Genomic DNA, 25546 nt, shown 5'->3' with positions numbered 1-25546 from the left:
ATTTAATTTGCATTATTATACCATATCCAGCAAAGTTTTTTCTTTTATTTATTTTTGCAATTTTTGAAGAAATTAATACCATAGATAATAAAATGAGAGACCTTGTTGCATGGTAGTATAGGCAGAAAGTACGGTGATGATCACTCCTTGAGACAATATTATGGGAGTTTCCTAATATCTTCCACATCCCCTTGGAACCCATTAAGATATCTATATTTTAATAATCTAACATGAATTGAGTATTATTTTATTATGCTACTCATTTCAATAAATTATGTGATATTTACCTCTTACTCTAAAACTGCTAACCCCTTCTCTGGGTATATTTTTGGCAGCAGTCATTCATCAAGCCACTTCAGCAAAATTTTAAGTTGTATTTCAATTTTATTGTGCCCAGGATAGATTTTATGGCCATATAGGTGTTGGTGATTGTTGAATACAGTATATTATGAATTAAGTGTACTTATTCTTTTTCAGCTAAACTCAAATAAAGTTTGACCTGCCATCTGTACTCTTATTTACTTGTATTTTTCTGGAATATCTGGTGTCCAATGTAACTTTGGAATCTAATAAACTCTCCTCATCATGGCTCCAGGTTTTCCAGGGGCTAAGTCAACAGAATTTACGTAGCTAACATGTCTGCGGTAGAAGTCAAGGCCAGAGCCAAACAGTAAGGAGATATCCACTTTAACAACCAGATTAATCTGGTTGTCTCAACTCAATACCTTCAAGCTAATCTGGGTGCATTATAATTACTTAAGTTTTTTATTTTATTCTATTTGCATAATTTCACAAAATTTCTTACCTGAGTGGAAAATAGACTGTCGGCACCAAACAATATTTGAGGAACAATGAAAACAACATTCTTGTAGAAGAAGTACTGTATGAGAATTGCCAGCCGAACATAATGCCAGTGTCCATGAACCAAGAGAGCTTTTCTTAAAAAGTGGAACCTTGCCAGTGCAAAATCAGAACTTTGAGCTGCTTGCTGACCTTCTTTTCCCATTATGCCTGAAAATGAAATTGATATTTATACAAAATTTCAATAATGATATTTCATCCTAGGGATGAATTGCACACCATGTTTGTCCTCCACAGTAAAATCCTATAGAGGTACCGACAGTTGCAAAATACTGCTGGAAATTTCACATCGGTATTGACCTGAATGTAGAATGTATTTGAGAGTTAATTGAGTTCAATCACCCCTTATTTCTTGGCTAACCTCTGCTATTTGTATGGACCAATATTGATTGATACCATCCCAAAAATGAAAAAGCAACATTATCTTTGTATTTGAGAGTTAATTGAGTTCAATCACCCCTTTCAATTATTTCTTGGCTAACCTCTGCTATTTGTATGGACCAATATTGATTGATGCCATCCCAAAAAGGAAAAAGCAACATTATCTTTGGAATATAAGTTTAATTTCACATGTGGTAGAAGTATCACATAGGATCATCAACAAAAAATGAAGGAGAGAGAAAGTGGGTAATTGTTGGAAGATTGCCTGTTTTCTGTCATTCATTTGTACTCTTTGTCAAACTCTAATTACCTTTTTCCTCTCTTTATTAATGTTTCTAATCTAAATATTCCCATTGTTCTTAATTCTTTTCTTGCATAACTCTTAGATTAGAGAGTAATAATAATTAAATTTTCTTTCCCTTGTATAGTTTTTGTTAAATTTGTAAAACCAAAATTCCTATTGTCAACTTCTTCAATTCACACTATTACCGCTGAAAATTTGGCGATGCAAAAAATTTGTGCTGAACTTGTCCCGAAGGTCTTGTGGGATGACAAAGAGCAGAATCGAGTGTCTAATTATGAAGACCTTCTGCTATGGCATTGCAACGTTTCCCCAACCCTCTTGCAGTCCCGACTTGGCACCAGCATACTATTACCTATTCCTAAAAGTGAAATCCTTCCTTATACCACACTATCATGGGACCCTAAGTGCCATCAAAGAAGTTTGAGCGCATACCCTTAAGGATCTTTCGGAATCCACTTACCTGAAAGCCTTCGAGTTGTGGAAAAGCCTCTGGCAAAAGGGTATCAATGCTTAAGGATGTACTTTGAAGAATTTGGAGGCATCAAGCAACATCTGAAATTAATCTATTTTTATGAAACTTTTCCCAATACTTTTCATACAAACCATCTACGTCCTTCGGATATATTTTACCAAATCACAGTCAGCAACCATACTCCTGCCTTAAAAGGTGATTGTGTAATTAAATCACATAATCTCATAAGGATCCCAATCCTTTCCCTGTGTTGCCTGCCTTTTTATTTAAAAATATCTGGTTACCAGATATTTGCACAACTTGGCTGTCTTATGGCATAAACCAAATATGAATCCAATATGTGTCCGTAGAGTTGCAGTGAAATGCTCCAGTCATTTGGTTATTCCATGGCAGATTTATATATTAGAATGAGACAGTTAAAAATTCATTTGGAACATGATTGTGGTCTGAATAAGCTGTAGTATATCAAACAGATGCCATAGGTTTACTTACCTATTCCTATATGTGCCTCCTGCATCATTAAAATGTCATTAGCCCCATCACCAATAGCTGCTGTTATCGGTTTTGTGTTCAAATTTTTGATCCAACGAACAACCTAAAAATAAAAAATGTATGTTTATGGGAAGACTTTTGAAAAATCAAAATAATTACATATTTGATATCTCCCATTTATTGAACTTGAAAAGTCCATTTTTACTGTCTGTTCTTGAGTTTAGTACTACTTTAATTATTGGCAATAAGCAATCATTCAAATCTACTCACATCTTGTTTCTGTTGTGGAGATATTCGGCAGCATATCACTGAAGTCAATGAAGTGGATATAGTTAAAAATTGATTCAAAACATTCTCATGGTTTGGATCATCAGTTTCAGAAAAAATCTGTTGGAGAGTCATGCCATCCACAACTAAACCATATTGCTTATCCATATTGGAATGGATACTTTTCCTGTCAAATAGTCAAATTCAATTGTGGTTATTAGTCAAACACATTTCATTGGCATTGAAAAGATGGAAATGCTAATCAAATTAATTTTCTCAATTTCGTAGAGCTTTTCTTGACTTTTTGCTTTTTGGCTTAGCCAATTTAACTTTGAATTTCTTGACATGGCACTTAACTCAGGTGTTTCCTGTTTGACTGGCAGGAGTTTTGAAAAGTTATTCTGAGTTATGATGCATAGGGTAGGGGAGCTCACCATGGAATTAAAGTTGCAATATGTAGGGCCTAATTTATTATATTTATATAGAAAAAACACAAAAAAGGTGATTATCGTCTCAGTTACAATTGTCATCAGAATATGCCAATTATCTCATAGGAATACATCAAAAAAATCCCCAACTGGAGTAATTGACAAGGATTTTCCTCCACAAATAATTGGCTAACTCATGCCATACCATGGCTCACATAATTTCATCTTAATTGGAGATGGAATTATGTCTGAACCCTTATTTTGCCAGTGCTCATTCATGACTTTCAGTCAAATCAAATTTAATATCCCTAGAGGAACAGTCCCTATGTTACCATATGCCACCAATAAATTTGTGTCATATCCAAATGTAAGAGCCAAGAACTCATACCCACCATTCATCAAACCTTTCGGTCTAGTCACAGTATTTGCATCAGTGAAATATTAATCTAGAAACTGTACAGAATTTTGATATCTTGGTTTTTGTGCCCTTAGATAATGAAGCATTCTGGATTTACCTTGTAAACTCATTTACCAATCACATCTTTTTTTCATCATTGAAAAGACTTGTATGCCTTACTAAAATTCAAGCCCCTTCCTTATCTTTCCGTTCTACTTGAAAGTTAATATGGTTGATGATTCAACCCCTTCTCTGTCCCCTAAGCCCAAAATCACAGTATGATATTGGAAGGAGGAGTAAAAAGTTTAGTTAATGCCAAACAAGGTATGAGGCTCTCTAAAATTCTTTCAAAAATAACTAATTCTCTCTAACATTATTTTAACAATATAATGTATTATTTACTAGTGTAAATATTATATGTACTGTAAGTAATGTACATCTACATATGTGTAATGCTACGCTGTGAATTTGATATACAGTCATGTATATATTATTCAGGGTAATCTCTAAAATGAATACGGTATATGCAAAAAATGTAGACTTTTACAAAAAGTACAAAAGAAGTCAAGGATGCTGGTTAAATAGAAAATTGCATTGCACTATAAATATTAAGAATCTATAAGCAGTACTTGTAAAGTATCTAGCAACTTGTATAAGGTATAAGAGTTAGGATTTAATTTCACTTTTTGGTACTAAGAACAGATAGAGACTTAAGGAGAAAATCCTCCAGTTATCCTGTTGCTGAACACCATCTGGTTGAATAGATGAACGACTCTATAACAATTTGGTAATTCAGTAGAATAGATGGGAATGGCAGTGGAATGCTGACATTTACTGGACTGTGAAAATGATTTTTCTGCTTGTTGCTCATTTTTGATTCCAATGAAGTGATTTGTAGGAATTATCTCAGAAATTGTTTGTTACCATAGATGATATAATGATTGCCTTGCTTCCATTAAAATATATCATGTCTGTAAATGTTCAGCGAATTCAATTTTTTTTCATTTTGTAGTTTAAAAGTGGGGAGCATGTAGTAAAAAGCTTTTCATGGCATGTAAAAATATTTTGGCACAGATCACTGTCATTTTATCCAGAATTTTACATTTGAATTTCAGTGTCATTGTACCAATTTATCTAATATGAATCTTTCATTCATACTTTAAGTATCATTTATTGAACTTGAATAGCTCCTAATAAAATGGCCAGTGAAATGTTTTGCTGATTAACATTAATACTTTTACATTTTTAAAGCACATCAGTGCCTTACTTGAATGAATGATTAAATTATACAATGAAAAGTACAAAAAAATGAGTGGAAAATCATGCCCCAGAATTTGATCATAGAAAATTGGATATCCAGGTTGTTCATTACCAGGCATTACCTTTTCATTGCCATGGAAGCCTAATAATTTTAGTTTTTATTAATTTAGAAAGTTACATGAACAGTAACCGTTATCTGAAAGACTAATTTCACTTGCATACATACCTGATAATATCTAGTCCCTGGATGCATGGATTAAGTGGAGAATGACCTGTTAGGTAGAATATCTGGTCTATAGGCTTAAGGCGTCTACAGGAGAGGAATACATTTACAGCTGTCTCAACCCTGTCACCTGTGAGTATCCATATCTGTTGATCAGATACCAGAATGCATGTGGTTTTGAATTATTTAATTCAAAGTTGGAATCCTTCAAATTAAAATCTATGAACAATCTGTTAAACATTCTCTTTCGCATAAAAATAATTCAAAGAAAACTGCCATGGAAAAACAGGATATATTGAAAAAAATAACCCTGTGTTTATTTTATATGCATATATGTATTTTCAAATAGTATTTAAAATATTTTATGCAAATGAATAATGTGAGGGCATGTGAATTTGTTTATTTTATATGCACATATATATTTTCAAATAGCATTTAAAATATTTTATGCAAATGAATAATGTGAGGGCATGTGAATTTGTTTATTTTATATTCACATATGTATTTTCAAATAGCATTTAAAATATTTTATTCAAATGAATAATGTGAGGGCATGTGAATTATAGCATACGCCCTTAAATGCTTTGTAATTTTATTATGCAATATTATTTTATTTTTATCTTACTTTAATTCCTGCTGCTTGAAGACTTTCCAGGGTTTCAGGAACATATTCTTGCAGTTGATCGCGCACAGCAATTGCACCAACCACTGTCAGACCACCTTCCAATTGTAATATGGCATCATTTGGATTTGTTTTTCGTGAAATTTCAGGATTAAGCCTTGGTTTATACATCCGTGTATAACCAAAGGCACAATCAGATCTTAAGTTTACCATTTCTGTGCCTTCATATCCACTTATAGATATGGAACTGTTTGTAGAACTGCTTGTGGTACTGTCCACACTAGCTTTCCTCCCATGGTGATCACTGATTAGATGGTTAAAACCATTTTGACTGCTGCATATATTTCTTCCAGAGGTGGATGGATTAGGTTGTGGTGGAATATTCCTTCTTGATTCAGTTGCTGATATCTCAATCGGACTGAGAATGGATCGTTTTATTCTGTCTCTTCGAATGAGTGCCGAGAGTTTGTTGAATTCCCTTTTTGTCAAGCAACGCTGACCAACCATCAGTGTTCTTAATCCCTTCTTTAAATTAAAAAAAAATCAAATTATCATTATTGAGTTGCCATCAATGATTCAAATTTACAAGTAATTTTTATTTCATTTTTTGGTGAATGACATTATTCTCAATGGTTACAAAATATAGCATATAGGATAGCTATAAGGATGAAATTGCATGGAATTCTACTATTTCATAATCAGCTTTTTATTTCTAATGCATTGTCAATTTAAAGACCTCATTTACAAAAAAGTCATGGTTTTCACTCTTAAAAAATGTCATGGCTTTAATGCTCACCGAAGACATGGATAAATTGTGAAGAATATGGCAACATGATGCAGTTGCATATGTAAGGAAGCTAATCATTTTTTTCTTATGAAATGCGGGAGAATAATATGTAGCTACTGTTTCCTATAATGCATTTATATATTCTGAAATGAAATATTAAACAATTTTCACTCGCCAATTTTTTTCTTTGCCCATTTTAGTTTATCATTACTTCAATGTAATAAGTTCAGGACATATGGGTTAGCAATTTATAGTTATGGGTATAAGCAGTTTATACATGCATAGAAAAGTTGAATGAATTGTACGTCTTAAGTAAACTCATCTGTGCCTGTAAATAGAAATTAAATTACTCTGAAAATTTCTTGATTTGCCAGCTAGAGAAGTTTCACATTTTATTTGGATGCCTTGTGTCCAAGTTTTTAATTGAGTAAGATTTTAAAAGTAGAGGTGCATTAACCCAATGACTGTTATTTCTCCAGTGTTGAATTATTGTATATGTGTTTTGTGAGATGCTCCCAATATATTGTGATACATAGTCACCCTAAAGCTCCAAGTTCATTCTGGTATGAATGACTTTTTCCATAGGGTCAATAAATAATAATAATAATATATTTTATTCGCCCGAAGATCATATTATAAAATACTAAGTGGATGGGGTATTTTTAAGATCTTATATGGCACGTCAAAATGGAGTACTATGCATGCACACTCAATTAGGATACAAAATATGGTATTAGCAATTGCATTAAATGAAGCATTCACACACACATTAAATGTACTATACACACAAATATCCATTAAAATCACAGAACATTAAAATAAGACTAAGACCATTGCTGTAAACTAGAAGTAGGGACTCGGTATAAATATATATATATATATATATATATATATATATATATATATATATATATATATATATCCCCTCCCCCGGCTACAACCTTGACGTGGTGGAAGCGCTTGTGCGTTCCGATAACCCCTAGTGCGGTGCTGGCAGGAGTAATAATAATTGCTCCTGGTAGGGTCACCCATAACAGATAGGTCGAAGGTTAGGAGCCAGACGAAAGGTAGTCCATGCAACATCTGTTCCTCAGTGCGGCAGCTGCAATGGCGTCTGACCCCAGTGGGGCGGCCAGTAAGTGATGGTGTCACATTAAAAACACTATTGAGTAAGGCAACAGGAAACCACCTCAATTATCATTCCCAAGATAAATATGATGGACAATATAGAGATTTTGAATCCTGGCAACTACGGGGCTCGGCCCAATCGGCCGTGTGTCATGCCCGGCAGCAGAGGAGGCAAGGCTTCTGCGGTCGTCATCCCACGAAACCCTAGCAAGGGAAAACCAGCAGCAGCAGGACAGAAGATGCAGAAGAAGAAGACCGCATCAGTTAAAATAGGAATGTGGAATGTTAGGACAATGATGAGGACAGGGAAATTGGAGAATGTTAAACGAGAGATGGAAAGGGGAAATATAGATATTTTAGGTCTGTGCGAGGTTAGATGGAAGGATAGCGGGGATTACTGGAGCGATAATTATTGAATACTATACAGCAGCGGGGATGAGAGCCAACGAGGGGTTGCCATAGTATTCAATGAAGAGGTAGGAAGAAGTGTAGTCAACATAGAGCAGGTAATGGATAGATTATTACTAGTAGAGATAAAAGCAGAACCGACGAACTTGGTTATATTTCTGGTATACATGCCACTGAGCAACCATAAGGAAGAAGAGGTCGATAGGATATACAATCGGTTAGAGGACATAATCGCGTGTGTTCCTTCAGGGAAATATTTGATAGTGATGAGGGATTGGAATGCGACGGTAGGCAAAGGAAGAGATGGTGATGAGGTGGGGGACTACAGTTTAGGAATAAGGAATGACCGCAAGGAGAAAGTAGTTGAGTTCTGCAGGAGACAGGGGTTAATTTTTTATTTATTTATTTAGCCTTAGTCCGAAAACAGCACTCTGGCCTTTACATCGAACTATTAACAAAGAATAACAATGGAGACGATTACAAACACCCAAGCCCTAGGCGGAAGAAACCCACCCAGGCGGGAATCGAACCTGCGACCCATGGATTGACAGACGATGACGTTACCCCGCTGCCACTGAGGCTGGCTAACCATCACCAACACTTGGTTTAGACAACACAAAAGACACAGGTATACATGGAAAATGCCAGGTGACTCAGAAAGGTATTAGCTAGATTATATCCTGGTTAGACACAGGTTTAGGAACAGTGTGATAAATTCGCACAGCTTCCCAGGAGCGGATGCAGACTCTGACCACAATTTAGTTGTTATGAAATGTAGTGTCCGTTTCAAAAAGGTAAGGCAGGGGCGGCGGGTTAGAAAATGGAATGTAGAAGCAGTTAATGGTTTGAAAAGGATGGTGTACAAACAAGTGGTGGAGGAAATCATGGAGGATGGCAAAGAGCCAAGTACTATCGAAGAAAAATGGGAAAGTATCAAGAAAGGGTTGTTGAAAGCCACGAAAGACACTATTGGAACCGTTAATGCTAAAAGGACTAGGAAACCATGGATCACAGATGAGATGATTACAAAGATAGATGAGCGGAGAAAGTGGAAGAATGTAAATACAGAGTTAGGCAAAATGAAGTACAAGGAATTAAACAATAAATTGAGGCGGGCAACAATGAAAGCCAAAGAAGCATGGTGGAAGACGCAGTGTGAGGATATGGAAAGTTTGCAGTGGGAGGGTGAAATCGGTGCACTGTACAGCAAAGTTAAATCTTTATCGAGAAGTAAACAAGGGAGCTCTATGCTAACAGTTAGAGATAAGGCAGGTAAGATAATAGTTGACACAGGAAAGATCCAAGAGAGATGGAAGGAATATATAGAAGAACTGTATAGTAAAGAACTTAGACCAACAAAGTTAGACATAGAAAAGGAAATTGACGTAGAGGAAGATAGCTTAGGTGGTCCAGGCATACTCGACAATGAGATAGAAAGGGCATTAAGGGAGATGAAACTAAATAAGGCCAAGGGGGTGGATAACATTCCCATGGAACTATTGAAATGTTTAGGTAAATGTGGGAGGAAGAGGCTATATGGGCTCATTCGTAGTACCTATGAGGAAGGAATCTGGCCGAAAGACTGTGAGATCAATTTTAGTTCCTATTCCGAACAAGGTAAAGGCTAAATCATGTGAGGACTACAGGACAATAAGTTTGATATCCCACGCAGCTAAAGTTGTTCTCAGGATCATAAACAAAAGGATAGAGAGTAGGGCAAATGATTACTTAGGGGATGATCAGTTTGGGTTCAGGAAGGGGAGAGGTATGCATGATGCCATTGCAGTAATGAGATTATTAATCAAGAGGAATATAGAACACAACCAGGAGGTATTTGCCTTTTTCGTAGATTTCAAAAAAGCGTTTGATAGAGTGGATTGGGAAAAACTAATGAGTATATTGCAGAAAATAGGAATAGATTGGAGGGAAAGGAGGCTAATCCGCAACCTGTACATGTCTCAGACTGCTCAGGTGCGAGTAGGGAACGGGGAGTCCGGTTGGGCAGTGTTAGGAAGAGGTGTAAGGCAGGGTTGCCCATTATCACCATTGCTGTTCAACCTGTATGCAGAGGAAATGATTAAAGAGGCATGGGGAGAACTGGAGGTAGGAATGAAAGTGGGTGGGGAATTCGTAAAATCAGTTAGGTTTGCTGATGACCAAGCTTTAGTTTGTCAGTCAGCCAAGGGGCTGCAAGCAATGCTGAGTGAATTGGAAATTCAGTGCGACAGGTATGGGATGAGAATCAATATTAATAAAACAAAGGTTATGCGATTCTCTAGAAAGAAAAAGGCTAAGCTAAACGTTAAAATAGGAGGGCAAAAACTAGAGCAAGTGGAACAGTTTATGCATCTCGGAAGTGTTTTGGATCAACTCTCTATCAAATGCCTTATCAAAAACTATGATAAAGACAAACATCCTCATTCTATTCTATGTTCCTCTCCATTGGTAACCTCATTACTGCTGTGGAATCAAGTGCACCCCTCTTCCTCCTAAAACCAAACTGATCATTTCCTTGTATTCACTTCCCCTTCTGTCCATCACCCGGTTGATGCTTCCATAACAACCTGAGCTGCAAGTGAAATTAGACTTATTGCTCTACAGTCCTCACATATGAACATATGACTGCCTTTCCCTTTTTTTGAATGGGAACTAACACTGATCCACCAAATATTCTGGCTACATTCCACCCTCCATAATACGATGAATTAGTCCATAAAAACTCTTCCTCCAAAATTTCCTAAATCCTTTAGTAGTTCCCCAGGAATTTTATATAACACCCTAATTTGATTTCAGTTCCATACTTTCCTTTCTCTCTTCCCATGAGGTATATTTTCCACCATGCTTATTTTTTCCATGCAGTTTCCCGTTTCAGTTCATTATTTCTCTTTATACTTCCCTTTTCCTAATTCTATGTTTGAACTCTTCTAGAACCTTCTCTCATCTATCTTTCTAATCATCTCATCTATAATCCATGGTTTCCTTGTACTTTTCTTGTTATTTTTCTTTTAGTTTCGCTTGCTGCTTTTGAGATACTATTTTGATGCACCTATTTTTCTTTTGCTGTAACTGTCTCTCTGTTCCACTTCCATAATTTTTTCTACTTTCTCCAAGTACTCTTTTAATTCCATTCTACTGAATATCCTTATATTCTATTTCTTCCCCTTCTTCCCTGTTTCGTGTACCAGATTTATTCCAATTACATGCTTTCTTCTCTGCTGCTACTGTTGTTTCTGCTTTGCAAAGATGTGCGTGGTAAATATATTAGCTAGGCAAGTTTGGACATATTAAGACAAAATGTATCAATCCCTAAGGCTCTGTTCCAGGGCTTCTTGTTTACAAGATAGAAAAGGCATTAATGGGAATGATGATGAACAAGGCTCTGGGGATAGAAAAAATTGCTGTGGAACTACTCAGAAGTTTAGAAAATCAATAAAGGAAGAATTTATGGGATCATTCATAGTATTTTACAATGAGAATTAGGTAAGAATGCTAATTTGCTTGACAGAAAAATATCTCAAATATTACATAATAATACTAACAAGTAGATAAAATCTTATGTGTATATATATATATATATATATATATATATATATATATATATATATATATATATATATATATATATATATATATATATATATATATATAATGTATAACACTTAGCACTAATGGACACAGACAAAAACACAAAAACACACAAAAAAGAGGCTCACTATTTTTCGAATTTTCGGTGGTCGTTACCACCTTTATCAAGGAAGAGAGGGACAGAACTGAAGGGAATACGAGGGCTGGAGCGATGGATGGAAGGGGAAGGTGGGGAGAGGATTCCGAAGGGATGGGTTTGGAGGGGCAGCGTTAGAAGGGTGGGGAAAATGTAGAAGGTGATGGGGGTGGAAGGGGGATGAAAATATAATTGGGGCAGGGTAATTAATGCCTAATATTGATTCCTGGCCAGTTCCAGGACTCCAAGAGCCAGATGAAGGATTGATTGTTTTCAGTTTCAGAGGAGGATCAGAGGGTGGGAGGGATACTATGATGGATACAATATAGCATTTATCAAAGGGAGTGTTGTGTTCGGAGGTGTGTTTGGGGATAGGGAGCATATCAATTAAGGAAGAGTTTTTGCATGAGGCTCGGTGGTTGTTGATTCTGATATTGAGGGGTGTGGTGCACTGCCCAATATAATAGGCAGGGCAAAGTTGGCACTCCAGAAGGTACACTACATTGCTAGATGTGCAAGTAGAGGAGGGAATTGGTGGGAGAGAGTTAAAAAGCGGGTGGGAGAGGGATGGGATTTTGGTTTTGAAAATAGGGCATGTTTTGCATCTGGGTTTATTGCATGGTGTTGGAGTGGTTTTAGGACGGGTTGGGGATTTAAGGAGTGGATTTGTTGACTTGAGGAGATCGGATAGGTTGGCGGGGCGTTTGAAAGTAACTGAGGGGCATTTGGGAAAAAGGTTGGCGGTGGCATTATGATTTTTTAGGATAGGGCAGAGGTCTTTTAGGATTGATCGTAGATATTCTAAGCCCGGGAAGTATGTTGTGCAAATTGAGAGAGGGTGGGGTTCCGCGGTGGAGGAAGGTTTGGGAGTGTACGCATGTTTTCGGATTCTTTTGTTCAGGAGGGATTCGGGATAACCTCTTTTGAGGAGGGAACAGTGTAGACTTGAAAGGAAATAATCAAGGGAATCAGGGTCACTGCAAATTCTGTGTCCTCTTATGGATAGGGAGTAAGGAATGGAGCGTTTTGTGTGATATGGGTGGCAACTATTGTAGTGTAAGTATTGCTGTTTGTTTGTGGGTTTAATATGTACAGAGGTGTGAAATGTTTGGTTTCTTAATGTTACATTTACATCCAGGAAGGTGATTTGGGAGGAGGAAACAGTAGAACTGAAGGAGACAGAGGACGAAGCATTGAGGTCGGAAATGAAAGCTTTCAGGGAATCGGTACCATGTGGCCAGAGGAGGAAGATATCATCGATGTATCTGAGCCACAATAGAGGTTTCAGTGGTTGTTTTGACAGGAATTTCTTCTCTGCGAGACCAAGAAAGAGGTTTGCATAGGAAGGGCTGAACCTGCTGCCCATGGCACAGCCCTTGATTTGTAAGAAGAATTTATCGTTAAAAGAAAAGGAGTTGCGGGTGAGGATGAACTCGGAAAGACTAAGGAGAAAATCTGTGCTGGGTATGTGTGGCTCAGGGCGTTGGGAGAGGTAATGTTTGAGAGCGGAGAGACCTTCTGAGTGGGGAATCGATGTGTATAGGGATGTTGCCTCTATAGTGGCCATAATAATCTTGGTATCTGGAGGGAGGGAGGTTGATTTTAGCCTTTCCAGGAAATGGTAAGAATCTTTGGTGTGTGACGGTAGGGAATGGACTATCGGTTGGAGATAGTGGTCTACAAATGCAGAGATTCTTTCAGTTGGGGAGTGACGGGAGGATAAAATCGGACGACCGGGATTCCCAGGCTTGTGAATCTTTGGAAGGATATAGAAATGAGGGGTGCGTGGGTTGGGAGGGGAGAGGAGGTCCAGGTCTGAAGGAGATAGACCCTCATTTGGCCCGTTGGACACGAGAAATTCAATAAGTTCCTTCTGAAGTGCGGGGTTTGGGTCTTCGGGGATTTGCCGGTATGCAGACGAATCCGAGAGTTGTCTGTCAACCTCCGTTATGTAATATGATCTATTTAAGACAACAACCTACAATACACAGTAACACACAATATAGAAACACAAAAAAAGAACACTAACACGTGTTTTCTTGATATTTCGACGGAAACAATCCCTCTTCCTCTGAAGATATAGAAGTAATGACTGCTGGAATTGTTGAGGTGAGGGGTGCGAGAGAAGGGAAGGGGGCCAGGGGAAGGGGAGAACGGGAGGCGAAGGAGGGGTGAAAGGAATGGTTGGGGAGAGGAAAGGGAGAGGGAAGGGGTGGAATTGACACAAAATCGGAAAATAGAACAACATGCTCACCGCAACTATTGCAACATACGAGACTCATGTTTCAACCCACAAAGTATTGATAAAGACCACGTGAGTCAAAACAAAGGCCACGTACACCAAAACTCATTCGGAAAAACACAGTGTCCACCCCCCGATATGCTTTGCTTCCACAAAGTAACAATTTTAGGCCACTCCCATCAGTGAACGACATTGAGGCCCGGATGCTGATAGGCCATACAGATGTAAATGAATGCCATTTCAAGAGTTTTTAATTCTATAGGGTTATCGGATGTGGGAAGGGACGCTAGGACGGAAACATTGTAACACTGGTTGAAAGGGGCATTATGATGGGAAGCATGTTTAGGGATGGGGAGACCCGCGGACGGGGAGGAGGGATTGCACGAGGCGCGGTGGTTATTAATCCTAATGTTAAGTGGTGTGGAACATTGGCCTATGTAAAAGGACGGGCAGAGTTTACAGGTAAGAAGATAAACAACATTCTTGGAAGTGCAAGAGGAATAGGGGAAGGGCGGGAGAGAGTTAAATGGTGGGATGGAGTGGGGTGGAGTGGTGAAAATAGGGCAGGTTTTGCATCTTGCTCGATGACATGGAGTGGGTATGGCTCTGGGGGTGTGAGGGGATTTTGAGAGTGGCCTGGTGGATTTGAGGATATCTGCTAGGTTGGCGGGACGTTTGAAGGTGACAGAGGGGCAATTGGGGAGAAGGTTGGAGGAAGTGTTGTGATTTTTGAGGATGGGGAATAGGTCTTTGAGGATGACTTTGAGAGACTGAATGCCTGGGAAGTAGGTAGTACAGATTGAGAGAGGCTGGGAGTCTGTGGTTGAGGCAGGCTTGGGGGTGTAGGAATGTTTAAGTATTTTTTTATGGAGGAGAGAATCAGGGTATCCTCGTTGGAGGAGGGATTGGTGAAGGTTGTTAAGGTATTTGTTAAGGGATTCGGGATGGTTGCAAATGCGGTGACCGCGGATAGAAAGAGAGTAAGGGAGGGAGCGCTTGGTATGGGAGGGGTGACAACTGCTGTAATGAAGGTATTGCTGCTTATTAGTAGGTTTGGTGTGAACAGAGGTAAGGAATTTGTTGTTACTGAGGGAAATATTAACATCGAGGAAGGTAATCTGAGAGGATGAAATGGTCAAGGTGAAAGACAGAGATGAGGAATCATTGAGTTGGGAGATGAAGGAATTGAGGGAATCTATGCTGTGTGGCCAGAGTAGAAAGATGTCGTCAATGTATCGGAGCCACAGGAGAGGTTCCAGAGGATAGTTGGAAAGGAAATTCTCTTCCAGGACGCCGAGGTGGAGGTTTGCATATGAAGGGCTGAATCTGCTACCCATGGCACAGCCCTTTATTTGGAGGTAATGGTTATTGTTACCTACCAACACCAGGAATTCCACAGCAATTCCAAAGCTTTCGCATCCCTAATTCTTTGGGCAAGATGTTTTGTACCCTTTCTTCCAAAATCCCCATGACCTTTGCTATCTCAATCATGGGTCATCTTCGAGGGATGTGCGACCACATTGGAATTCAGCTTCCCGCTTTTTAACAGTTGATACTTAAGGTGAAGAGTCCTTTTATACTTTTGTCAACTTCCAATTGATTTCTTAAGGGGTTAATCCATCCAAAACAAAGAATTTTATGACTGCACAAATTGCAAGTTTTTCTGTTTTTAACCAATAACAGGAGAGATGTCTAATGCAACAATACATGTAAACAAACTACTTGAGAGAACAAGTTGAAATTTACCTTATAAACTAATGATAAAACCCAGATAGGAATCATAAATTTTCATTGATTGGAACACCATTTATATGTCAGGCCAAGAAATGTTCACCTTGCCCTCGTAAATGATATGCTAAACTTTACTTTTTCTTTAGAAAGAATTTATTTATTTTCCATGGGAGGCAATTATGTAAGTCAATTACCTATAGCTGGCAATGCTCTGCTTGTGTGGCCATTGAGTGGTAATTGGTTACATTGGTTTTTTATATGCCATTACCAAAAACTTACTTGAGCAAAGTCAGTCATATGATTGATTGTCTCCTTCTTTGGCCCATTGACTGATAATTTTTCCAATACTGTTTCGGCTCCTTTACAGTAAAGCAGGACTGAGGAACTGTCTGGTTCAAGTTGCCCATTATTATTAATGACTTCTTCAACAGCTATTGACATCCTACTGCGCTCTGAAAATAAATACTCTTAGAATTTATAGGTGACCCAGGTCATACAGGCGGCATGGATTGCATAAGGTCATCTTAAGATAGTTGGGATGTGAAAATGATAGAGAATTATGAAAGAGAAGAATCATCATTCATGGAAATTACATGTTGAGCTTTAACAGAGTTGTATAACATTAAAAAGAAATAGGATTTACATTAGGAAATATCCATATCAGAATAAAATTTTCAATGAATAATAAATTGTTGTCTTACCAGAAGAAAACTCAAGAACCTCAAGTCTCAGAAACATACGCACTCTGTCCTTCACTTTAACATAGAGAATGTCATCTTGTTCTCCAAGATAAGCCACTCCATGCCTAAATAATAAAATTATACAAAAAACATATATTTTGATGTAAAGTCTCATGGCTGTGAATTATAATTTAAAGAAAGAGGTGATATAGTGCCAGCTAACAAAAACACAGAGAAACGCACACAAGTGTATAAAACACGTATTCAGAATTTTTAATGGCCATTTTTTATTTAATATTTCTCGAGAGACAGAAAATTCCAAATACATGTGAGTTTCATTTCTAGCTATTTCCCTGTATTTTTGTTCACTAGTGCTATCTCGCTTCTTTGTGTACATTGTGTAGACTCGGTAGGTTTTGGATGGACACATTTACCAAAGTAATATCTCCATTCAAAACATAATACAGCATTTTACTCCACAAGTCCCTCTTCATCTCTGTGCACTTCCTTCCTCTCTTCATCCCGTCCAACATCCTCATCCTATTTTTGCCCCTTCCTCGTTTGCCTAACATCCTCTCCTTTTTCCTACTCAGGTGCAAGTGGGGAATGGAGAGTCCTGATGGGCAGTGTTAGGAGAAGATGTTAGGCAGGGTTGTCCATTATCACCGGTGCTGTTCAATGTATATGTGAAGGAAATGATTAAAGAGGCGTGGGAAGAACTTCCCCACCTTAATGGGTAGGTTTCTTCAAAAAAATAACAGTCTTTGAGAAATGCATTCGAAAATATCTCATTCAGATACATTTTTTTATAGCCAAAGAATACATGAGGCCACATTTATAATACTTTCTGTTTTTGTAAACTTTGTACTTGACATGTCCTTAGTACTTGCCAGTATTAATGCTGTGCCCCATTTCTCTTGGATGAATTAAATATTATGATTATTATTTCTAAAGATACCCCATGGTATGAATTGGCTTTTGTTTGCAGTATTTAATGGTTTTGTACATTTTTATAGGTTTTTGCACCTTTGCTTTGCCATTAGTTGCTGTCTTTTCTTCTTTGTTAACCTCAGCATCTATATTGCTGTGCACCCCAGAGTATTTGTGATCTCTGATGATATGATTTATCAATTCGTGATGCCTGCATTATAATTGATTGTTATATTCATTTCAGTTTTGATATGTAAATCATGAATATGATAACATTGGAAATAGGGTGAGTTGTAGTTAGATGAAAAATATTTTGCTTTTCTTCCTCCTTCAACTCATAAATGGCGATGTTTTCAAATAATAATATTTGTAAACTTTTTGGTGTTTTTCTTGAAATTATTGTTTAATCTCAATTTATTGGGCAGGTGTGCACATGAATAATCCTGGCAAAACTCCATATATAGTTGCTTTGATGTAGTAGTAGTAGTATTTAGGGGAGGTGATGACAGCTAATGTCATTTACGCCATTAGGGATGGACAGGAAAGGATGAAGGGGGGGAGATAAACCTGGCGTTGGCATTAGCCTACTCTTAATGAAAGGCACCAAGGGGTTTGTAGCTTAAGGTCCCATCCAACGGAGAGCTTACTCACTCAATGTGCCCTCCACAAAGTACCTCAAGTAGGGATCGGGATACCACTGAAAAATATCTGCCACCACGGGAAATGGAAGCTGGGTCCTCTGGGTGTGAAGCCAGTATGTAAGCCACCACCTTATCCCAATCCCCTCACTTTGATGTGTGTCAGTGCTAAGAAGGTGAGGTAAATTAAAATTCCTGCAGTCTCAAGAACAGAATTGGTTGGTTGCACTTGGCTCAAAAACGTCCAGCTAACATGGCTGATGAAGACCTGGGGATCCTCCGATAACATCCAACAATATATGTATTGAGAAAAGCAAACAAATATGCAGAAAGTTGTAAATTGCAAGCAAATTATGAGTGGTCAATTTAATGAAATACTCATAATATACAATCAATGTAAGAGTCTTTAATTCCTGCTATATCCAAACCCAGTTTTCCTTGGATGCTCCAGCAGAGAGGAAATGACGACTAGGATTTGTTCAAATCTACTCCCATTTACTGTTCCTTCTCATTTAGCTATCTATCCACACTTCTCCCTCTACTCTTTAATATACTATGATTGAATTCTTTGTCATTTATTTTGCAGTGAAATATTTTTTACCCTATGCATATATTTTTGACCAAGTTAAAAGCATGCCTGATTTAAACATAAATATGTTTATGACAGAAATAATGATTAAGGAGATACACAAGGGATGAGAATTGAAGAAAGCAAGTATAGAATTAGGATGAAGGAAGTATAAAGAATTGAATGATAAAATAAGGCAGGAAATTAATTGGACAAAAGGATGATGGTGGAGAATGCAGTGTGAGGAATTAGATGGAGAATGCTAGGTGAAAATGGATGTAAAGGAAAGACAAATGAGAAGGTACTAGGTATGGTGGAGGAGGAAAGAGGACTATTGGGAGGACTCCAAAGGTGACAAGATACGTGGATGCAGAGTATTTTGATAGGGTAGGGGAAGTTGTTTACTGTAATAGAGGAGTGATCAGTAGGTAAGTGAGCAAGGGGTAGGAATTGGATAGGCATAATGGATGGAACGAAGAGAGGTAAGTTTTCTGCAGAATGGAAGAAGGGATTATTATCACCTGAGGTGTCAGGTGGTCTTGTTGGGCAAGGCTGAGATATGTAGGCATATTAAATTTATGTTCATCCAAAACCTACCTTAATTGGTAAACTATGAAATAGTAATAATATGTAAGGAGTACAGTGAAAATTTAACAAACTTCACCTGCGAATTGCTTCCAGAAGTGCCTTCTCATCTGGACTGGATGCCTGGTAGATAATGTTCATTGGATCTCTTGTTGCCACATCTTCTTTCTCCTCATCCTTAACAATCTCTAATTCAATTCCATTATTATAACTTACTCTGTCACTTGTTGAGGTATAACCATCTGTTTTTGTTTTTTCTACTTGTACTGTATGGCATAGTGCAAGGGCAATGAAAAATTCTTCAATTTCTACCTACAAAAATGAAAAATTTTGGTTAGATAGTAATTATTTTTTGGTAGACATATTTGCTTGCTAAATGTGAGGTTGTTATTTGAACAAATATGTACTTTGAAAAGGAACAAAAAAGTTACTCAGAGAAAGTAATAAATTGAATTTTTTTATTCATTCCTGCAACTTTTGGTTTTCATTGAGTAAAGTAAACTGAACTTCCCATCCTAAAATTCGCGAGTTTTAAATGACCAAATTCCTCCAAATTTGCTCATGTTTGAACAAATCTATTGAATTCATGACATAAAGTTTGGCCAGGAATGAGTATGGCAGAAATGAGAAAATTGAATATCAATTTGCAAAATAATTATATTTTGAAAATTTATCCAATCCTTGACTAAAGCTTAATGAAACCTTTTAAAGTAGGTGTTATATTTTATAGTTTATATGAGGAATGTTCAGTAAATATGAGCAGTTGTTATAATTTGTTTATTTGCATAATTATTTAGTAAATATTTAATTTTATGCCATATTAATGGCTTCATTTGTACTATGGTGTAAGTTCCATTAATTTCACTCCAGGATTGCATCAGTAGCAGCAGTTGTAGGGTGAAACATACTCACTTCACCTGCAGATTGAGATGACTCAAAATTCTGCATTGAGATTTTGCATTAACATGAACATATGGTCAGCAAAAGCCAATGTAATGCTATAGGAGGCTTACGGAGATTCTTTATTTCCCTTAAGTGTTGGGTCATAGGCAATGCTCAAAATATGTTTCTCTATAAATCTGTAATATATGTGTCTTGATAATAGATGTGTTACTAAGGATTTGCTGGATATTGAGTGTCATAGGCAGTGCATGAATTCTAAAAATATTATGGTCAATATCACAGGAGTTATTGCATTGTGTAAGGATGGATTTAATTTGGCTCTTCTGTGAATTACCTGTCTCCTTGAATAACAATACTGCCATTGGAAACCTAGAATATTTGTCTTGCCAATAAAAATTTTTATCACATGTATTTAGAAAAAAAAACCAATGGTGACTGAAAATTACTCTTCCACTTAAATAATAGTATTCAGATACAATTCTAACTCACTATTTAATATTTTTTGCATGTGTTGTAATGACTGTAATAAGACATTTTTGCTCTATGTGTCTAATGATACTTACACTCATATTTATTGGCCCAATTGCATTTTCTTCTATTCCATCTGGTTGAAGCATTATCAACTCTCCTTCTCTTTCCATGTAAACTTTCCCATTAATAGAGCATTGTTGAAATTCCATACAATTTTCTGTCAGGGTTCCTGTTTGGTCAGCAAAAAGATATTGGACCTACAAGCACATGAATATTAATGTTACCTCCTGATGCAAGAAGATAACTCAAAATATGCCTCTCATGTGTCAAGCACCAAATTGATTATGAAATAGTGTTTGAGACAGTATATCAAAATTTAGAGAATGAAATACATAAGGAATGGATTATCGGAGTGGAGGAGAGGCATGAGGAGTGGAGAATAGGGATAATACTGAGATATTACTTTTCTGCAGTAAGTGCATCAATGGCCAGAGACCCTGTGTAATTGATTATTCAGTTAATCATGGAATTTCTCAGCATCCATATTGAAAGGCAATGCCTAAACATATAAATTTCACTATAAGGTAAAAATACTATTATTCAAGATAATTTGGGTAGTGTAGTAATTGGTATTTGCATAAAAGTTTGGGTTAAAATTTATATATATATATATATATATATATATATATATATATATATATATATATATATATTATTAGGTTATCTACCGGTTAAGGTAGGTTTTGGATGGACAGCCACCTAATAAATATTTTGTGACTCCTAACAAAACACAAAATCCAGCATCCTACTCCACATCAGATCCCTCTTCATCTCTGAGTACTTTCTTCCTCCATTCATCCGGTCCAACATCCCTATCCTGTTCCTTCCCTTTCCTCTTTTGCCCAACATTCTACCCTCTATCCCAGGCTTCAACATCCCACTGCCGGTCAACACCCTCTTCATCCACTTTTCCTACCTCCATAGGATTGCTCCCAACAAACCCCTTTCTTCACCCACCATACCCAGTACTTCCTCATTTGTTTTCTTCTCTGTTTATTTCACCTAATCATTCTTCTCCACACCCACATTTCAAAAGCCTCCAGGTTACGTCCATCCTCCTGTTTCAATGACCACGTTTCCGTGCAGTACATAGCTACGCTCCATATCAAAGTTTTTACGAGTATTTTCTTAATATCCTTACTCAACGTCCCTCTTATCAATTACCTCCTCCTTGTGAAAGCCTCTTTACCAAGCGCAATTCTTCTCCTTACGTCCTTACTATTTTGACCGTGTTGGTCCAAAACACTACCGAGATATGTAAACTGTTCTACCTGCTCTAGTTTTTGCCTTCCTATTTTAATGTTAAGCTTAGCCTTTTTCTTTCTAGAGAATCGCATAACCTTTGTTTTATTAATATTGATTCTCATCCCATACCTGTCGCACAGAATTTCCAATTCACTCAGCAATGCTTGCAGCCCCTTGGCTGACTGACAAACTAAAGCTTGGTCATCAGCAAACCTAACTGATTTCATGAATTCCCCGCCCACTTTCATGCCTGCCTCCAGTTCTTACCATGCCACTTAAATCATTTCCTCTACATACAGGTTGAACAGCAACGGTGATAATGGGCAACCCTGCCTTACACCTCTTCCCAACACTGACCCTCTGGACTCCCCGTTCCCTACTCGAAACTGAGCAGTCTGAGACATGTACAGGTTGAGGATTAGCCTCCTGTCCCTCCAATCTGTTCATATTTGCTGCAATATACTCATTAGTTTTGCCCAATTCACACTATCAAACCCTTTTTTGAAATCTACGAAAAAGGCAAGTACCTCCTGCTTGTTTTCTATATTCCTCTCGATTAATAATCTCATTACTGCTACGGCATCACGCGTACCTCTCCCCTTCCTAAACCCAAACTGATCATCCCCTAAGTAATCATTTGCCCTACTCTCTATCCTTTTGTTTATGATCCTGAGAACAACTTTAGCTGCGTGGGATATCAAACTTATTGTCCTGTAGTCCTCACATGTTGTAGCCTTTACCTTTTTTGGAATAGGAACTGACACTGATCTCACAAAGTCTTTCAGCCACATTCCTTCCTCATAGGTACTACAAATGAGCCCATATAGCCTCTTCCTCCCACATTTACCTAAACATTTCAATAGTTTCACGGGAATGTTATCCACCCCCTTGGCCTTATTTAGTTTCATCTCCCTTAATGCCCTTTCCATCTCATTGTCGAGTATGCCTGGACCGCCTAAGCTATCTTCCTCTACGTCAATTTCATTTTCTATGTGTAACTTTGTTGGTCTAAGTTCTTTACTATACAGTTCTTCTATATATTCCTTCCATCTCTCTTGGATCTTTCCTGTGTCAACTATTATCTTACCTGCCTTATCTCTAACTGTTAGCATAGAGCTCCCTTGTTTACTTCTCGATAAAGATTTAACTTTGCTGTACAGTGCACCGATTTCACCCTCCCACTGCAAACTTTCCATATCCTTACACTGCTTCTTCCACCATTCTTCTTTGGCTTTCTTTGTTGCCCGCCTCAATTTATTGTTCAATTCTTTGTACTTCATTTTGCCTAACTCTGTATTTACATTCTTCCACTTTCTCCGCTCATCCATCTTTGTAATCATCTCATCTGTGATCCATGGTTTCCTAGTCCTTTTTGCGTTGACGGTTCCAATAGTGTCTCTTGTGGCTTTCGATAACCCTTTCTTGATACATTCCCATTTTTCTTCGATAGTTATCAGCTCTCCTTAATTTATCTACAGCCTGCTGGTACACCTTCCTTTTCAATCCATTTAATGCTTCTACATTCCATTTCCTAACCCGCCGTCCCTGCCTTATCTTTTTGAAACTCACCCTACGTTTTGTAACAACTAAACTGTGGTCCGAGTCCGCATCCGCTCCTGGGAAGCTGTGCAAATTTATCACACTATTCTTAAACCTGTGTCTAACCAGAATATAATTTTAATGATACCTTCTGAGTCACCTGGCATTTTCCATGTATACCTGTGTCTTTTGAGGTGTCTAAACCAAGTGTTGGTGATGACTAACCCCTGTCTCCTTCAGAACTCAACTGCTTTCTCCCCGAGGTCATTCCTCATGCCCAAACCATAGTCCCCCACCTCATCACCATCTCTTCCTTTGCCTACCATTGCATTCCAATCTCCCATCACTATCATATGTTTTCCTGCAGCAGCACACTCGATTATGTCCTACAACTGATCGTATATCCTATCGACCTAAAATATCTATACTTCCCCTTTCTATCTCTCGCTTAACATTCTCCAATTTCCCTGTCCTCATCATTGTCCTAACACTCCACGTTCCTATTCTAACTAATTTGGTCTTCTTCTCCTGCGTCTTCTGTCCTTCTGCTGTTTGTCTTCCTCTCCAAGGGTTTCATAGGATAATGACCGCAGAAGCCTTGCCTCCCCTGCTGCCTGGCACGGCATACAACCGATTAGGCCAAGCAGCCATAGTTGCCAGAACACACATTCTCTGTAGTGTCCATCATATTAATCCTGGAAATGATAATTGAAGTGGTTTCCATTTGCCTTCCTCAATAGTGTTTTTAACGTGACACCATCAATCAATGGCTGCCCCACTGGGGTCAGATGCCTTTGCAGCCGTCTCACTGAGGAACAGGCGCTGCATGGACTACCTTTCGTCTGGCTCCTAACCTTCAATCTATCTGGCATGGGGGATATTACGTTTCTGGCACCAGGGTAAATTACGTTTCCTCAATAGCTTAGGTGGTTAAGAGCATCCGCCTGGCAAGTGGAAAGATCCGGTTTTCGAGTCCCGGTCAAGGAAATACTTTTACTCTTGTGATCCGTTTGATTCCGCCTTCCCCACCTTTATTGTGTTTGTCCTTTATGTGTGTTCCTATCCCTTCTCCTTATATCTGTTTCTATATAAATGAGTATTTATTCGCCGTTTGGCGGAATTTTGTGTTTGAATGTGTGTGTGTGTATATATATATATATATATATATATATATATATATATATATATATATATATATATATATATATATATATGTGTGTGTGTGTATATATATATACACACACACATTCAAACACAAAATTCCGCCAAACGGCAAATAAATACGAATATATATATATATATATATATATATATATATATAATAATTGGCTGTCACAACATAACACAAATAGAAAAGAATAGACACATATAAAAGAACACTTACACGGTAAATTGTTCGAGCTTTCGGCCCTCTCAGGGGCCTTCTTCAAGAGAGACTGAAAATATCAGTCTCAGTATCAGTCAGATATTTTCATTTTCAGATATCAATCAGATATTTTCAGTCTCTCTTGAAGAAGGCCCCTGAGAGGGCCGAAAGCTCGAACAATTTAACGTGTAAGTGTTCTTTTATATGTGTCTATTCTTTTCTATTTGTGTTATGTTGTGTCAGCCAATTATTGTGCCGCTCGTATGAGTTTTTCCGTACAATCGTTATATATATATATATATATATATATATATATATATGTATATATATATATATATATATATATATATATATATATATACATTCACACACACACACACACACACATATATATATATATATATATATATATATATATATATATATATATATATATATATACATTCAAACACGAAATCCCGCCAAACGGCGAATAAATACTCATATATACAGAAACATATATAAGGAAAAGGGATAGGAACACGTATAAAGGACGAACACAATAGAGGTGGGGAAGGCGGAATCGAACGGATCACAAGAGTAAAAATATTTCCTCAACCGGGACTCGAACACCGGATCTTTCCACTTGCCGGGCGGATGCTCTTAACCACTTGAGCTATCGAGGATATGTAATTTACCCTGAGATCCGTGGGTCTTATATGTCGCCAAGCGCCCCGATTCTTTAGCCAAGAGATGGCGTCAGGGGGCTGTTTCACCCACCAAAGGAGAAATAGACAATACACAAGAGGAAAGGACAGTGGTTAGAATTCATACAACATCATACAGGAAAAGAACAGT

The 25546-nt window shown here is 37.6% G+C and overlaps 1 protein-coding gene across 1 annotated transcript in view; it reads right to left on the bottom strand.

The window, feature by feature from the left end:
• The window catches only part of LOC139687164 (phospholipid-transporting ATPase IF-like), a 49961-nt gene that overhangs the window by 11063 nt on the left and 13352 nt on the right, over positions 1-25546 (bottom strand). The window contains exons 10-18 of the mRNA XM_071584296.1: positions 20592-20756; positions 19205-19437; positions 16426-16529; positions 16004-16176; positions 5711-6232; positions 5089-5231; positions 2781-2964; positions 2511-2613; positions 806-1011 (exon numbers count right to left, since the gene is read on the bottom strand). Coding sequence (XP_071440397.1) covers positions 806-1011; positions 2511-2613; positions 2781-2964; positions 5089-5231; positions 5711-6232; positions 16004-16176; positions 16426-16529; positions 19205-19437; positions 20592-20756 — 1833 coding nt within the window. The remainder of the gene's footprint in view (positions 1-805; positions 1012-2510; positions 2614-2780; positions 2965-5088; positions 5232-5710; positions 6233-16003; positions 16177-16425; positions 16530-19204; positions 19438-20591; positions 20757-25546) is intronic.

The sequence above is a fragment of the Hetaerina americana genome, unplaced genomic scaffold, assembly GCF_022747635.1.
Source record: "Hetaerina americana unplaced genomic scaffold, ioHetAmer1.1.p SCAF_17, whole genome shotgun sequence".
Lineage (NCBI taxonomy): Eukaryota > Metazoa > Arthropoda > Insecta > Odonata > Calopterygidae > Hetaerina > Hetaerina americana.
The sequence above is the reverse complement of the archived record's forward strand: the minus strand, read 5'-3'. Positions and strand labels throughout refer to the sequence as shown.